The 17,700-nt window shown below is 37.2% G+C and overlaps 1 protein-coding gene across 1 annotated transcript in view; it reads right to left on the bottom strand.

Moving 5' to 3' along the window:
• The window catches only part of ME1 (malic enzyme 1), a 197,732-nt gene that overhangs the window by 32,106 nt on the left and 147,926 nt on the right, over window positions 1–17,700 (bottom strand). Inside the window, exons 8-9 of the mRNA XM_066358939.1 lie at window positions 4,037–4,134; window positions 2,211–2,324 (exon numbers count right to left, since the gene is read on the bottom strand). Coding sequence (XP_066215036.1) covers window positions 2,211–2,324; window positions 4,037–4,134 — 212 coding nt within the window. The remainder of the gene's footprint in view (window positions 1–2,210; window positions 2,325–4,036; window positions 4,135–17,700) is intronic.

Raw genomic sequence — 17,700 nt, 5'->3', positions numbered from 1 at the left:
GATTTTCCCTAGTAAACTGTGAGCCTCCTGAAATGGCCTTGTGTTCCCAAAGTCTAACATAATGCCTGATCCATAGGCGATATCATTCAGTAAATGTTATTCCATGACCACAATATTTGTCATGTGGCCACAATGTACAACTTTTTATACTTATATTGATTCTTCAAAGCAATAGCAATTTTTTTTTTGTATTTTTCTTAAATTGGAAACGGGGAGGCAGTCAGACAGACTCCCGCATGCGCCCGACCGAGATCCACCTGGCATGCCCACCAGGGGGTGATGCTCTGCCCATCCGGGCGTTGCTCTGCCGTAACCAGAGCCATTCTAGCGCCTGAGGCAGAGGCCACAGAGCCATCCTCAGCGCCCGGGCAAATTTTGCTCCAATGGAGCCTTGGCTGCGGGAGGGGAAGAGAGAGACAGAGAGGAAGGAGAGGGGGAGGGGTGGAGAAGCAGATGGGCACTTCTCCTGTGTGCCCTGGCTGGGAATCGAACTCGGGACTCCCGTATGCCAAGCCCACGCTCTACCACTGAGCTAACCGGCCAGGGCCGCAATAGCAATTTTTAAGCCAAGAAATTTAAAACTTTGTTAAGATACTGTGAACTAAATTGCAGGTTTATATAATTAATAAAATATTATTTGGTTCTCAAAAGATGTAAAAGTGATTTCTATCATGTTTTACTGCTTTTATCGATGCTCATTTACTATAAAAAGTTAAGCATAGACTTCCAGTTAAGGTAAGATTTGTCTATATTGATTTTAGAAAACAAACATTTTTCTAACTTTAAAGGACTATAATTACTAGGTAGAATTTAAAATATATAGAAAGACACTAAAAATAATGTAAGTTTTAAAGTAATATGTACTTGATGCATTTTTTTCTGTGACTTTTATATGTAACTCAGTTTTTAAAAGAGTTATATATAAGATGATGGTGTTTTCCTTTTTCACCCAACGTTATATTATTGATCCTTAAATATTCTATTTCTTTGAAAAGTATTTTAAGCTTACATGTTATACTTACATAGCTATTTCAAAATTTATTGCACAATTATCCTTTATTTAGGTAAGTATAACATATCACTATTATAATTAATGTATGATAAAATATATCACTATTTTTTAAAAATGTTTATTTATTGAGTTTAGCGAGAAAGGAAGGGAGAGGGAGAGCAAGAGGGAGAGAGAGAGAGACAGAAACATCAATCTGTTCCTGTATGCCTGGACCAGGGATCAAACCAGCAACTTCGGTGCTTCAGTACAATGTTCAAACCAACGGAGCTATCTGCCCAGGGTAATATATCACTATTGTAAATAATGCTGTAATAATATCCTCATACACAAAACATTGTACGCATCTCTATCTGTGTAGAACAGATTCTTAGAATGGAAACGACTGGATTAGAAGCATAAATGTTTAAAGGTTCATAATACACATAAAACGGTTTTTCAGAAAGTTTATATATATATTCACATTTGTTTACATATTAAATTACCAAAGATACTGCTTAGGTTTATTTTTAAAATTCATCTTCATGTGGAAAGGGGATTAGATGTATTTTTCCAGCCATTTAAGGAGGTGGTTTAAGGAGGTGTGATTGATGTGCACCGATGGTAGAAATAATAATGCCTTAACAACTGTGTAGCAACATGGTTACTTACCTAGTTTTATTTAGTTCTTACAATAACCTGATGAAGTGATACTATTATCTCTATTAAAGCTGGAAAAACTGAACCACAAGTAAGTTACTGTTGAAACAGGCCATTTATTAAAGCCTTCCTCAGGGATTCCTATTCAAACCCTCAAGACTTTAGTTGAAAGTAGCAGGTAAAAGAGTAGCTATTTATTTTTTCCTCCTTTCTATCTAGTATGCAATTTGACAGAAATCCCTTAATAAAAGGACCTATCCCTAGGTGTTTCATTTGTATCAGTATCAAATTGCCTCTCATGGAAACTAACCGAATTCAAATGGACTGACAACCCATAGAGCCTACTTACATTACCTCACAGACAGATCTATAGCTGAGCCATATTTCTCTTCTTTATTCATAAGAGGAGCAGTATTACTACATGACATGGCCCTTCACATATAATGGCCATTCCTGTAACACAATGTTATGTGTGAGGTAGGTGAAAATAGCAGTAGTCTTTGAGATGGACCTCCAGAACAGCATATTGATTTTTCTTATGGTTAAAATGACCGATTCTTACCTTAACTATCAATCCTTTTGAGTCAACCATCCATATCTTTTTTATGGCTTTCTCCTTTGGTAAACCTTCTTTTTCCATGGCCATAACAATCAGGTGTGCAATTCCTAAGGCAGCCTGAGGAAAAGTTGTAAAAACAAACATGTTTAAGTTGTTCCACAAATATTATTTCAAGTTGTACTTCACTCCATTTTCTCTTTGTAAATAATAAAGTACAAAGTGGTCGTGTCTATTGACCTAAAGAGCTATTCACACATGAGTAAAATAATTTTGTCACATCTAGGTTAAACTAACTGACAATTATTTACTCTTCTTATCACAACAGAACCACTATTATGTGGCTTCTTCTTTAGCTACAAATAAACTGGTAATATCCTTGATTGTCAGTTTCTTTAATCCTGTTAATATAATTAGGAATTGCTCCAACAAGAAAATATTGAATTTAAGATAATGAACTGGTCAACTTTGCCTAATGGACCATGTATTGCTTTATTGTTGGGTTCAAGCTCCTCTAACTGAATTCGCAGAAGAAAGCCTGGTCATTTGGATGGGACTTTCACCAATTAGGCAATAAAATGAAATATAAAATCTGTGTTCCTAAGCATTTATTTACTCTCTTAAATTGGACAAAGAAAACACTGTAAACTTTCTTGCAAGATTAAAGGAATGAATTTTTTTGGTATTTGATAAACTTTGTTGTAATTTGTGAAATTTCTAAAACCTTATCTGGGACAAATGAGTGACAGTTTTGAATCATCCAACTATGAATACTTCTGTGAAGAACTGGCCTGTGTCATTCAACAAAATCTCCTGGAAATTCAAAGAAATTTACTAAAATTAAGTACAACATACAACAATCCACAGAACTAAAACACTCAAATTTAATCAACTTTTAAATTAGCCTTGATTTTTATTTCAATGTGAAAATGAATTTGTGATTTACATTCTGACTACTTCCACATCTATATCTTATGTTCTAGGTTTGTGTATTTTGTTTGAAGATCAAGTAAAATCAAAACTATAATGCACACAATTTCTACCAGTGTAATGTATTTATCCATAATCATATTAAATATGCAAATTTAAAACTACTTAAATTATATATAGTCACAGAGTATTCCTCCATATGTTGTTACATTCTATAATTCTAGACAGATTTTGGCAGTTTTCTCAAAAGTTCAACTCAAATGACATTTTAATTTCTATTTAAGAACAAATTATTATTGAAGAATCTATTTTTCTTCTTTCAAATGATTAACATATAAAAAAAGATAACAGAAAACAGCATAATTCTGTCTTTCTGCCATCTCCTTCCAACATTACAAAATATTTTGCAGATTTTTTGTGTGAATAGTAATGAATAGTAAGTCTATAATTCAAAATATTTTTTCTGAAAAATTTGTATATAATTATATATGAACATTGAATTGTCAGGCAAATTAAGAAAACATTTGTATATGACACTGGAGGATATAAAAGTTAGCATCAGACAGCATAGCTTAAATATTTCTTAAAGGCTCTTATATATAAGCATACATTGGAAACTTTTTTGTTATTGCATGTACCTTAAAAATGCATAATAAAAGATCTATGGCAACATCTGATAATCTTACCAATTTAGAACTGTGAAAAATATCTCTATATCCCTAAAGTCTCCTAGGAAAAATTAATATGCCTCAATATTTAATTTGTGAATCTCCCAATAAAACCTGTATTTACAATACACTATAAATTTGAAAGAATATCTGAAACTTCAAGTTAATAAATAATTAAAATAAATTCTATGTTCATTAGTTTAGGAGAACATAAGTATTACATAAGGCAGGTACCTCTCCAGCTCCTTGGAATAGTACTGTTTGATCAGACAGTTTGTTCTTGGTTATTCGAAGAGCTGCAAGGATACCTGCAACTGCAACAGATGCTGTTCCTAAAAGAAGTAATAAATGCCCTTGAGTAATCCTCAAACAGATCTGCCAATTTCTAAGCCTCAAATCCTTATCACATCTTGAAATCATTACACAAGAGGTTAACTGGTAAAAAAAAAAAAAAAAAAAAAAAAAAGCGAACCTGTGGTTATCGAATCCCATTCCTGCATATAAGGTGAAATTGTCAGTCTATTGATATCAATATTTTAATATATGTTTGAAACTTTCCAAAAAGAAGATACTGTGACTTAGTTTGGTGATGCAATGAATAAGAGCATGGGATTGGATTCTTATGTGGATTCCAGTTCAAAGTGTTTACTAGCTGAATTTCTTTTAGAAAAGTTATTTTGTACATCATTTTCCTTAACTGTAAAACAGTTGTATTATATGAGATAAAAGAGTACCAACTGCTTTTAGATTCTTCTACCTAATTACTCTAGGGGCTCTGAAATCTATTACTGATCCCCTCTCCATAAAATATGCACGTAGTAAGTGCTTGTTTTGATACATTTAAAATTTAATGTTATAATTTTCAACTTGAAACATTAACAGTTGATAGCAATTTAAAAATCTGATGTGCTTCATTCTTCAATTGACTTCCTACCTATAATAACCATTGGTGAATCCCAAAGGTGCTGGACAAAATTAATGTAAAATTTATTTATGATAAAAATTGAGTTTCCCTCATAGCCATAGAAACCTCATCAGTTCCAATTTCATTACTTTGCCATATAAGCTTTCACAGATCACAGAGTGGTCCCTTTGCTTTGAACATAATTACATAGCTCAACTACCTTATGGCTCATGTCTGAAATAAAACTTGGCAGCTTCTTGCAATACCTTGCAGCTGTGTCTGCATTTTACTCCTCTAAAGTAATATCTTACCTATAATAATCCCTAGATCACTCATCTGGGTAATAAAACCTAGTTAATCTTTAAACACACTGACCTGGTTAAAAAACAACAATAACATAGATTAAAATAGGTTCTGATGAATGACACAGTGAGGAAGTGTTATGTATGCCAAGAACAAAAAAATATATAAAACATTTCACCATCAGTATATTTGTTCTTTTCAATCTTTTGGTTGTTTCTTTCTTATAGAACTTTGTAGTCATAAATAAGACAAAATAAATGATTATCATAATTATTGAAGAACTGTATGTCTCTTGCATGTTTTTGTTTTTTTAACCATAATGTGGATCACAAAAATAAAATGCTTGTAATTTTGAGTCACCACTGCAATAAATTATGAACTATGGTAAGTCATTCTTTATACAAAGGCTATTCTTCTATAGATTATTTAAAATGAAAGTTTGTTTAAAAATATAGCTGATCTGTGTAGGAAAGATACCATGACAGTGTTAGAATGGCAATTGTCACATACAATTACAAATATTTACTGGAATTGTTAAATACATAAAAAATAGAAAAATACATGAAAAAGAGAATTTTAATTAGAGAAATATAGATATCTAGTTACTGGATAAGTACTTATTCTCAAACAGTATCTCAAGCTGTGTCTACCTCAGGCTCTTTTGAAGTAAGTTGGCCTGAAATTTGGATTTGAGGGACTTTAAGTTCCCTTCTAACTCTGACATTTTATCATTTTAAGGGTCTCTACAGATTCTACCAGCACCACAAGACTTAACCAGTTGAAGAATCAAAGTTGGAGTATCATCAACAATCTCTGTATTTGTATTATTGTTTTGGTTTTAAATAAAACTGTGCATTTAACGGATGATAAAATATTCCTAAAGTTCCTAACTATAATGTGGTGACTTAGTTTTAGATGGCTATGCTACATTATTCTGTATTTTAACTCAAAATGTTTCCAGTTCACACGTATTATTCCAATTAAGACAATAATAAGTCTCTATCTACTCTGGATATCATCAGGGCCTTATATTTAAATATAGATTCTATTTCCTGAGGACATAATGAAACACCTAAATGTTGCTTCACAGAATTGTAGAATAAAGTCAGAAAGATATATTTAACACTACCAAAAAGATACTTGAATATGATTTTTGTGCATAGCCTGGTCTGACCTCCTGCTACAACCTTAATTTAAATTTCACTGTGGTTAAAGTAAATGAAGCAAGTTGATATTGCAGAATAATATGAGTTTTCACAGTGAATTGTTCCAAAATAACTTTTGTTTTGAGATGGACAACTAAACTTTTAGTCAATCAGGGAAAGAGAAGCTAATGTTTATTTTTGTACTATCACTATGTTTTAAAGAATATTTAGTATTTAACATTGTTAGTAAGTTACTGAAGTTTCAATTTTCTTAAAATTTTAGAACCTTTTATTTGTATTTGTGTATAACACAACTTTAAAATTAAAACAAGCCACCAGTGAGATATGCTGTGCTTTTGCTATGGTTACTAAATGTCAGTCTTACCTTTTATAAAAGAATGGTTTTTCTACTTATAGCATAATTTATTAGTCTAATTTTAATTACTATATATATCACTACTAATGGAGACTGACATGGAATCTAATCATTGGAATCCTCATGTGCTACTAAATACATAGATCAGGTAAAGTGCAAGGACTAGAAGCATGGGGAGGAAGAGTGAATTTGTTTAGGCTGGGCCAAGGCATTTGCAGGACATACTACCTGAGCAAAGTATTGAAGGATTAGTGAGAGAGAACTAAGACCTCAGACAGGAGGATATACTATACAGGAAAAGCATGTGCAAAGATGTGGAGGTAGGCATGAATGGTAAAAAAGAGAGACTGAATACAAAATATAGTTTTCTTTATCCTCAACAAACTCGATTAAAACAACAGAAATGAGAGAGATTCCAAGATGGCGATGGAGTTGGCGGACGTTTCAACTGAACATCCCAAAACCAAATTGGATTACAGCTTAATTTAAGAACAATTAACTTGAAAAACCAACTTTGGACTAAAGGAAGAGGAGTCTATAACCAAGCATCACAGAAGGAGCCATACCGAGACTGGTAGGAAGGGTGGAGATGTGGAAAGGGCTGCCCCACTCCCAGGAGCGAGCAGTGGCTGAGGGGCCCTGAGAGACGTGGGTGCTCGGCCCCAGGACAGAGCTCCAACCTAGAGCCCTGGAGCCTAGAAGAGCACCCAGACAGCATTTGGCGGTGAAAAGGGCAGGGTTTTTGTCTGCGAGAAAGAGACAGAGCTAAGACACAGACGCCATCTGAAAGGGCCAGAGCAGAAAATTTCATTCACAGCCCCTTACCCAGGGCTCTGGTAAAGAGAGCGCTGAGAGGACTGGAGTTACGTGAAGAAAGTATAAAGTTGGAGGCCCAGGGAGAGACACTGTGGAGGACAGCCACCAGAACCCCTGTGCCAAGTCATTCTTCAGTACAGCAGTCGCCATCTTTCTTGGGCAGAGTGTCCCCTCTGAGTGGCATCAGCCTGGAGAAAAGCAACTGCTCCGCCCTTGGGAGTCTCTCCTACTACAGTCAGGGCGAAGGGTCATTCTGAGAGGCCAGGAAGCAGGGGCGCAACGTGATTCCATTTTCTGGTGTTGAGATCAGAATGTTCCCTACATGCTCCCAAGTCTAGGACTGGTGCTTCCACCTCACAGGAGACTCAGTTGAAACTGTCCAGACAGTGGGCAGACCACCCCTCTGGGTCCCAGAGGCCACACCCACCAGACTCCTGGGGCCACACCCTACTGAAGTCTGTGAAAAAATTCTGGACAGACTGACACCTGGGGCCCAGGGGAAGAGCCACACCCACCAACCTTCCTAATCCCTGAAATACTGCAGGCTCTAGCAGAGGTTTATTCAGCAGCCAAGCCCAACAAGCAGCCAGCAGACAGAAGCTGCAGAAGAATGGATTCAGGAAACCTTGAACTTTTAAGTGGACTATTCCCCAGGCCCAGAGTGGGTAAAAGCCAGCCTAGGTGTGCAGGTGGTATTTCCATGTGCACCTGGGCCCAACAGAGGCAGCTACAAACTCTGAATTGCTTGTAGCTCCAAGAAAATTTCTGAGGGCCAGTTACAGGCAGTGTCTCCCACTGGTCTTTGCCAGGTTCCTGCCAGGGAGGCTCAGAGATGGCACATCTAGTGGCCAGCTGTGGAGAGCATCAGTTCAGGACCTAACAACCCTTGCCAGAGTGGTATCCTAAGGAAGGGCTCCTCACACCTGGCCAAGCTGAGGTGAGTTCTGCTCTCTGTGATCAGCATCATCACAGCGGCTCATGTGCATTGGATAGGGTGGAGCTCCACAGCCAGCCAGCCAGGGTGCTGGATATCCTGCCCTGCTAAGCTATATTGCACAGGGGGAATGAGGAGAGCCATGGAGAATGTACATTCAAAGTGTGGGTCCCTGTAAGCCTATTGTTGGATCTGGTCAAGGGGCTTAGCCAATTTCTGGTGGGGGGGGGATAGTAAGCCCCAGGAGAAGACTCTCTCAGTCTTTCTCCTTGAGACCAGGGCTTCACCAGCTGTAAAACTTCGGCAGAGGGGACTGTTGGCCCCAATCTGAACCAGCTGCTGCTCACCTTGTTGGGGAGAAATAAAATTTGAGTATCCAGAAGTGACTGAGGGATTAGGCTCAGTACAATCCCTGTACTGAGTGATTTACTGCCCAAAATACCCCCTGAAGTAGGGGGTGCCAATAACGTATTCCCAACCTCATCAGCCCTAACCCAACAAGCTTCTAACCTGTAGAGGGGTTGGTTGGGTGGAGCCAGTTTGAGCCCACACTTCAGTCTTCCTACAGAAGACTCTGGGAACACCAGGCAGCTGCTAAAGGAGGTGGAACAGCTGAAAAGTGGAGGAAAATCTTACAGAGCTTGGAGCTTTCACAGAGCTGGTGTCAGCTCTAAGCAGGAGAAAGCTGATTCTTATACACAGGTTAGTCCCTCCACACTACCCAAGCACAGAAAACACAGACACAAACGGCAAAAAGAGCAGTAGCTCCACACAAGTAGTTTGTAACCATATCGGGTTACAAACAATAGCTGAAACCAACCCAAGAAGATCTACAACCAACACAACTGGAGGCTGGTGGCAGATAGCACCAACCCTAGACTCAGCTAACTACATAAACAGTACACCTAAAGGAAGAGTCTATACACAGATAAAAAGGGTAGACAAAGAAATGTGACCCAAATAAATCAGCAAGAGAAATCCACAAATAAAGAATTAAATGAAATGGAAATAACCAAACTACCAGATGCAGATTTTAAAATAATGGTTTTCACAGTGGATAAAGCCTCAACCTGGAATACTGTGGTCACCAGTTCAAATCCCAGGGCTTGCCTAATCAAGGCACATACAAGAAGCAAGTACTATAAGTTGATGCTTCCCACTCCTCCATCCTTACCCTTAAAATCAATAAATAAAATCTTAAAAAAAATAATTTTTAGGATGCTCAAGAATCTTAGAGCAACAATGAATGGACATAATGAGCACCTAAATAAAGAGATAGCAAGCATCAAAAAGAACATTGAAATCATAAAAAAGAATGAGTCAGAAATGACAAATATAATATCAGAAATGAAGACTGCACTAGAAGGAATTAACAGCAGGCTGGATGAAGCAGAGGGTGGAATCAGCGATTTAGAGGACAAGATAAATGAAAGCACGAAAGCAGAGCAGCAAAATGAAAAGAAGTTCAAAAAGACTGAGGAAATTCCAAGAGAGCTCCGTGACAATATTAAAAGAAACAACATCTGCATCATAGGGGTTCCATAAGGAGAAGAGAATGAACAAGGGATAGAGAATCTATTTGAAGAAATCATAGCTGAAAATTTCCCTAAATTGTTGAAGGAAAAAGTCACACAAGTTCAAGAAGCACAGAAGAGTCCCATTAAAGAGGAACCCAAGGAGGCCTACACCAAGACACATCTTAATTAAAATGCCAAAATTAAGAGACAAAGAATACTAAAAGCTTCAAGAGAAAAGCAGTTAATTACCTACAGAGGAACCCCCATAAGGATGACATTGGACTTCTCTACAGAAATACTTGAGGCCAGAAGAGATTGGTAAGAAATATTTAAAGTGATGCAAAACAAGAACCTACAACCAAGACTACTTTATCCAGCAAGGCTATCATTTAAAATTAAAGAATAAATAAAAAGAATCCCAGACAAAAAAAGACTCAAGGAATTCATTACAATCAAACCAGTACTGCAAGAAATGTTAAGGGACCTGCTGTAAAAAGAGAAAAGGTAAACAAAAAAAATCAAGAAAAAGAGGAATCTATATTTAAAGAATAAAAGGGCAATAATTAAGTACATGTCAATAATAACCTTAAATGTAAATGGATTAAATGCTCCAATCAAAACACAGGTAGCTTCATGGATAAGAAAACAGGACCCATACATATGCTATCTACAAGAGAACCACCTCAGAAAAAAAGATACACATAGACTGAAAGTGAAGGGATGGAAAATAATATTTCACATAAATGGATATGAAAAAAAGCTGGAGTAGCAATACTTGTATCTGACAAAATAGCCTTTAAAACAAAGGCTATAGTAAGGGATAAAGAAGGTCACTACATAATGATAAATGGAGCAATCCAAAAGGAGGATATAACCATTGTAAATATTTACATGCCTAATATAGGGGCACCTAAATATATAAAGCACATTTGGATGGATATAAAGCTGTGATGGCGAACCTTTTTATAAAAACCACCCACTTTTGCAGTGTTGGTCAACCTGGTCCCTCCCGCCCACTAGTGGGCATTCTGGCTTTCATGGTGGGCAGTAGCGGAGCAAGCAAACGGCACCACGATTGGCCCACAATGAAAGATGGAACACCCACTAGTGGGAGGAAGGGACCAGGTTGACCAGCACTGCAAAAATAGGCAGTTTTTATAAAAAAGTTCACCATCATGGATATAAAGGGTGAGATCAACAGCAATACTATAATAATAGGGGATTTCAATACCCCACTAACATCAATGGATAGATCCTCCAGACAGAAAATTAACAAAGAAACAGCAGCGTTAAATGACAAACTTGATCAACTGGATTTAACTGACATTTTCAGAACCTTTCACCCCAAAGCAGCAGAATATACATTCTTTTCAAGTGATCATGGTACATTCTCTAGGATAGAGCACATGTTAAAACACAAAATGAGTCTCAATAAATTTAAGAAGACTGAAATCATATCAAGCATCTTCTCTGATCATAATGGCATAAAATTAGAAATCAACTACAATAAAAAAAAGAAATACATTAATATATTTAAAGGCTAAATAGCATGTTATTAAATAACAAATGGGTTAGTAACGAGATCAAAGAATCAATCAAAAATTTCCTTTAAGCCCTGGCTGGTTGGCTCAGCGGTAGAGCGTCGGCCTAGCGTGCGGAGGACCCGGGTTCGATTCCTGGCCAGGGCACATAGGAGAAGCGCCCATTTGTTTCTCCACCCCTCCGCTGCGCTTTCCTCTCTGTCTCTCTCTTCCCCTCCCGCAGCCGAGGCTCCATTGGAGCAAAGATGGCCCGGGCGCTGGGGATGGCTCTGTGGCCTCTGCCTCAGGCGCTAGAGTGGCTCTGGTCGCAATATGGCGACGCCCAGGATGGGCAGAGCATCGCCCCCTGGGGGGCAGAGCGTCGCCCCTGGTGGGCGTGCCGGGTAGATCCCGGTCGGGCGCATGCGGGAGTCTGTCTGACTGTCTCTCCCTGTTTCCAGCTTCAGAAAAATGAAAAAAAAAAAAAATTTCCTTTAAACAAATGAAAATGAACATACAAAACTCAAAATTTATGGGAGACTGCAAAAGCAGTCCTGAGAGGGAAGTTCATAGCATTACAGGCATACCTTAAGAACAAGAAAAAGCTCAAATAAATAACTTAACCCTGCATGTAAATGAACTAGAAAAAGAACAACAAATAAAGCCCAGAGGAAGTAGAAGGAAGAAAATAATAAAGATCAGAGGTGAAATAAATGACATAGAGGCTAAAAAATAATACAAAATATCAATGAAAACAAGAGCTAGGTCTTTAAAAAGGTAAACAAGATTGAGGAACCTTTAACCATACTCAAGAAGAGAAAAAGACAAAGAACTCAAGTAAATAAAATTAGAAACGAAAGTGGAGAAGTAACAACTCATACTGCAGAAGTATAAAAAAATACTATGAAGATCTATATGCCAAAAAATTGGACAACCTAGGTGAAATGGATAAATTCCTAGAAACATACAATCTTCCAAAACTCAATCTGGAAGAATCAGAAAATCTAAACTGATGGATTACAACAAATGAAATTGAAACAGTTATCAAAATACTCCCAGCAAACAAAAGTCCTGTACTGAATAACTTCACAGGCCAATTTTACCAAACATTCAAAGAAGAACTAACACCTATCCTTCTCAAGCTATTTCAAAAAATTCAAGAGGAGGGAAGACTTCCAAATTTCCTTTTATGAGGTAAGCTTATCCTCATTCCAAAACCAGTTAAAGATACTACAAAGAAAGAAAACTATAGGCCTATATTCCTGATGAACTTAGATGCTAAAATTCTCAACAAAATATTAGCAAACTGGATCCAGAAATACATTTAAAAAATCATACATTGGCCCTGGCCGGTTGGCTCAGCGGTAGAGCGTCGGCCTGGCGTGCGGGGGACCCGGGTTTGATTCCCGGCCAGGGCACATAGGGGAAGCACCCATTTGCTTCTCCACCCCCACCCCCTCCTTCCTCTCTGTCTCTCTCTTCCCCTCCCGCAGCCAAGGCTCCATTGGAGCAAGGATGTCCCAGGCGCTGGGGATGGCTCCTTGGCCTCTGCCCCAGGCGCTAGAGTGGCTCTGGTCACAACAGAGCGACGCCCCGGAGGGGCAGAGCATCGCCCCCTGGTGGGCAGAGCGCCACCCCTGGTGGGTGTGCCAGGTGGATCCCGGTCGGTGCATGCGGGAGTCTGTCTGACTGTCTCTCCCCGTTTCCAGCTTCAGAAAAATACAAAAAAAAAAAAAAAGTCATACATCATGATCAAGTGGGATTTATTCTGGGGAAGCAAGGCTGGTACATTATTTGCAAATCAATCAATGTGATTCATCACATAAGCAAAAAGAAGGATAAAAATCACATGATTATATCAATAGAAGCAGAAAAAGCATTTGATAAAATCCAGCACCCATTTATGATCAAAATTCTCAGCAAAGTAGGAATACAAGGAACATACCTCAGCATGATAAAGGCCATCTATGACAAACCAACAGCCAACATCATATTCAATGGGAAAAAGTTAAAAGCAATCCCCTTAAGATCAGGAACAAGGCAGGTGTGCCCACTTTCACCACTCTTATTCAACACTGTACTGGAAGTCCTAGCCAAAGCAATCAGACAAGAAGAAGAAATAAAAGGCATCCAAATTGGAAAGGAGAAGTAAAACTATCATTCTTTGATGACATGAAACTGTACATAGAAAACCCTAGTCTCAGCCAAAAAATCTGTAGACCTCATAAATGAATTTGGCAAGGTGGCAGAATATAAAATTAATATTCAGAAATCATTGACATTTTTATACACTAACAATAAACAGTCTGAAAGAGAAATTAAGGACAGTCCACTTCATTATTGCAATAAAAAAATAAAATACCTAGGAGTAAATTTAACCAAGGAGGTAAAAGTCTTTCCTCGGAAAATTATAAAACATTGATAAAAGAAATCAAGGAAGATAGAATCAAGTGGAAGCATATACCCTGTTCGTGGATAGGAAGAATAAACATCATTAAAATGTCTATATTACACAAAGCAATCTATAAATTCAATGCAATTCCTATCAAAATACCAATGGCAAATTTCAAAGATACAGAACAAAAATTTATATGAAACCAAAAAAAAACATGAATATCCTCAGCAATCCTGAAAATGAAGAATAAAGTGGAAGGTATCACACTTCCTAATATCAAGTTATTCTACAAGGCCATTGTACTCAAAAGATCATGGTCCTGGCTTAAGAACAGGTATACAGATCAATGGAACAGAACAGAGAACCTAGAAATAAACACACGCCTTTATGGTCAATTGTTATTTGACAAAGGAAGTAAGAGCATACAATGGAGTAAAGACAGTCTCTTTAATAAATGATGTTGGGAAAATTGGACAGGTACATACAAAAAAATGAAACTAGACCACCAACTTACACCATTCACAAAAATAAACTCAAAATGGATAAAAGACTTAAATGTAAGTCATGAAACCATAAACATCTTAGAAGAAAACATAGGCAGTAAACTCTCAGATATCTCTCGGATATATTTTTGCTGATATATCGCCTTGGGTGGGTGAAATAAAGGACAAAATAAACAAATAAGACCATATCAAACTAAAAAGCTTTGCACAGGGAAAGGGAGTTAGGGAGAGAGGGCAAAAAAGGTGTGGATGGGGACATGGGGATGGGGGGTGAGGGTGTTATGTTCAGTGCAACACTTCAATCCATGTTAACACAATAAATTAAAATTAATAAAATTTAAAAAAACAACAGAAAGGAGCTTTTTGTTTGTTTGTTTTAGACAGAGACGGAGAGAGTCAGAGAGAGCGACAGATAGGGACAGATAGACAGGAAGGAAGAGAGATGAGAAAATTCAATTCTTCATTATGGGCCCTTAGTTGTTCATTGATTGCTTTCTCATATGTGCCTTGATCAGCAGGGCTACAGCAGAGCGAAGGTCGCTTGTTCAAGCCAGCGACCTTGGTCTCAAGCCAGTGACCTTGGGCTTCAAGCCAGTGACCTTTGGGCTCAAGCCAGCGACCATGAGGTCATGTCTATGATCCCACACTCAAGCCAGCGACCCCATAATTAAGCTGGTGAGCCTGTGCTCAAGCTGGATGAGCCCACGCTCAAGCCAGCAATCTCGGTGTTTGGAATCTGGTTTCTCCACATCCCAGTCCAATGTTTCATCAACTGTGCCACCTACAGGTCTGGCTTGTTTTGTCTTTGTTTTTAATCAAGGAGACCAGAGAAAAGGATAGTAATAAAATTTTAGAAGCTGGAAGGCAGATGGGCAAATGGCAACTGACTTAGTAGACTTGAAAGCTGAATTCTTGGCCAGCCATGGGGAATTTTAAGAAACAATCAGAATGATATAGCAAAAATCTCAAAAGGCCTAGGTACAGGAGGTACCAACTACCTCTGGAAATGAGGATGAAGAAGAGGCTAAAAACAAGAGGCTAGTCAAAAATCTGTTAAGAAGTGCTCAGAACCCAGATTCACTCTTTCCTCTCCTTCTTGCAGAACATTGACCCTCCCATGCTATAGAGGTTGAGAAAAAACTAGAAGTTCATTTTTTAGAGAGGGTCTCTGTACTGTAAAATACCAGGAATGACTGGGTGCAAGAATGACATACTTGTAAACAAGAAGATTACATAGTCAATATGGAGACTCGTCCCATTTTTCTCCTATTTGGCTCAGAGAACCCTGGTGGAAAGCTATTCCAGCAGAAAGTTAATATCAGAAGAGAAATTGGGGAGATCTTTTCTATGAATCTGAACAGTGTTAAGAGAAAAGAAGTGGACTGACAGGGAAGATTCCTTAAGGAAGTAGCTCAACCAAGTCAACTTATGGTAAAAATGTAGAATACAAGTTCCATTTGTATACCGAGCCTCTCAAAATGTAAAAGTAAAGGGCCCCTAGAATATATGTGAAACTGTAGGTATCACAGTAATGCTGAGGCAAAAACAGCTGATTAGAATGCAAAGACAAAGGAAGCTAGAGAAGTGTCGGGATGACGCCATATAGCATGTGATGGCATACTACTATTCATAGTAACTACAGATACATATATAACTATATATCATAATTTATTATAGTTAAAAGATGGTTGTTGAAAGATTCTAAATTCAGAGAGCAGTGAGAGAATTGATTTGCAAATTTTGAGGCTGGTGGTATGGTATATAACCAAATTAGATGGTCACCAAAATCTTTGATGCATATTCTTACAATTTTTTTTTCTGTACCTAACACATGCAATTTTAAGAAAATTTTAATTCATAAAAATGTCTCATGCCATGCTTACTATTTGAACATATTTTCATCACTTTAAAATATCTTATGACTATTTTACCATGTCAATAATATATTTTAAGATATTTTGTATAGTTATAATAGTCTATAGTATAGTTATGTGATAATTTATTTAACCAAACCTCTATTTCTAGATATTTAGATTATTATGATTTTTTGTATCAAAAATAACATTACAAGTGTTGGCATGGATATAAAGAAAAGGGAACCTTTGTGTACTATTGGTAGAACCACTATGGAAAATAGTACAGAGGTTCCTCAAAACATTGCAGGATGTCCACTTCTGGATATTTATCTGAAGAAAATCAAATCACTGTCTCAAATAAATATCTGCCACCTCCATGTTCACTGCAGCATTATTACAATTGTCAAGACAGAAACACAACCAGAGTGCCCACTGATGGATAAAGAAACTGTGATATGTGACAATGGAATATTATTCAGCCATAAAAGATAGAAATCTTACAAATTGTGACAACAGGGATGAACCTTGGCGACATTATAGTAAGTGAAATAAGTCAGAGAAACACAAATGCTACATGATCTCACTTATACTTTGAAACAAAAACAAAAAGCTGAACTGAGGAATACAGAGAACAGATTGGTGGTTGCCAGAGGCTGGGTGTAGAGGATGGGCAAAATGGGAGAAGCGATACAAAGGTACAAACTTCCAGTTATACGATACACAAGTCCTGGGGAGATGATGTACAGCACGGAGACTATAGTTAACAATTCTGTACTGCATATATGAAGGCTGCGAAGAGAGTAGATCTTAAAACTCTCATCATAGGATAAAAAATTTGTAACTATGTGTGGTGATGGTTGTTAACTAAACTTAATGTGGTGATCATTTTGTATTATATACATATATCAAATAATTACATTGCTCACAAAAATTAGGGGACCAGGAAACGTGCAGATACTCCAGTACTTTCTGCCTTTTGTATAGTGCATTTTCACCAATGAAATAAAAGTTGGTTTTGCATTTCACTTGCATAACCAAACAAGTTTCTTTGACTTATCACTTGCTTTTCTGATGTTCTTGTTTAATAAAAAAATCAAATGCTTCCTTTTTTTATCCCTTCATATTCATTTTGAAATATCCCCTAATTTTTGTGAGCAGTAGATGTTGTACACCTAAAAACAATATAATGTTCCATGTCAACTATATCTCAATTAATTGTGTGTGTGTGTGTGTACATTTGTTTTGCACATTTTTACTTGCTCAGGATAAATCGCTAAAAAATAGTACTATAGGATCAGAGAATATAATATACAGAGATCGACTATAACCTCTTTAACCAGGTGTTAACCAGTGTCACCCCAATAAATTCAATTTTTAAAAAATATGCATGTTTTCAAGGTTTCTGACACATATTGCCTCTCCAGGAGCTCTACCAACTTATATTTCCACCTTCAGTGTATGAGAGTGCTCATTTTCGTAAAAAAAATCATTAACAGTTGGGATGATGATAAAAACCTTTGTCAGCTTGATAGAGAAAATCAGTTTCTTGTTTGCTGTTTAATACTCTTTTTAAAACTTAGTGGTGTGGCTAGACTTTAAAATGTATTTTTTAGCCAATGGAATTCATTC

The sequence above is a fragment of the Saccopteryx leptura genome, chromosome 1, assembly GCF_036850995.1.
Source record: "Saccopteryx leptura isolate mSacLep1 chromosome 1, mSacLep1_pri_phased_curated, whole genome shotgun sequence".
In the NCBI taxonomy this organism is placed as follows: Eukaryota; Metazoa; Chordata; class Mammalia; order Chiroptera; family Emballonuridae; genus Saccopteryx; species Saccopteryx leptura.
This window is presented reverse-complemented; position numbering and strand designations above follow the sequence as displayed.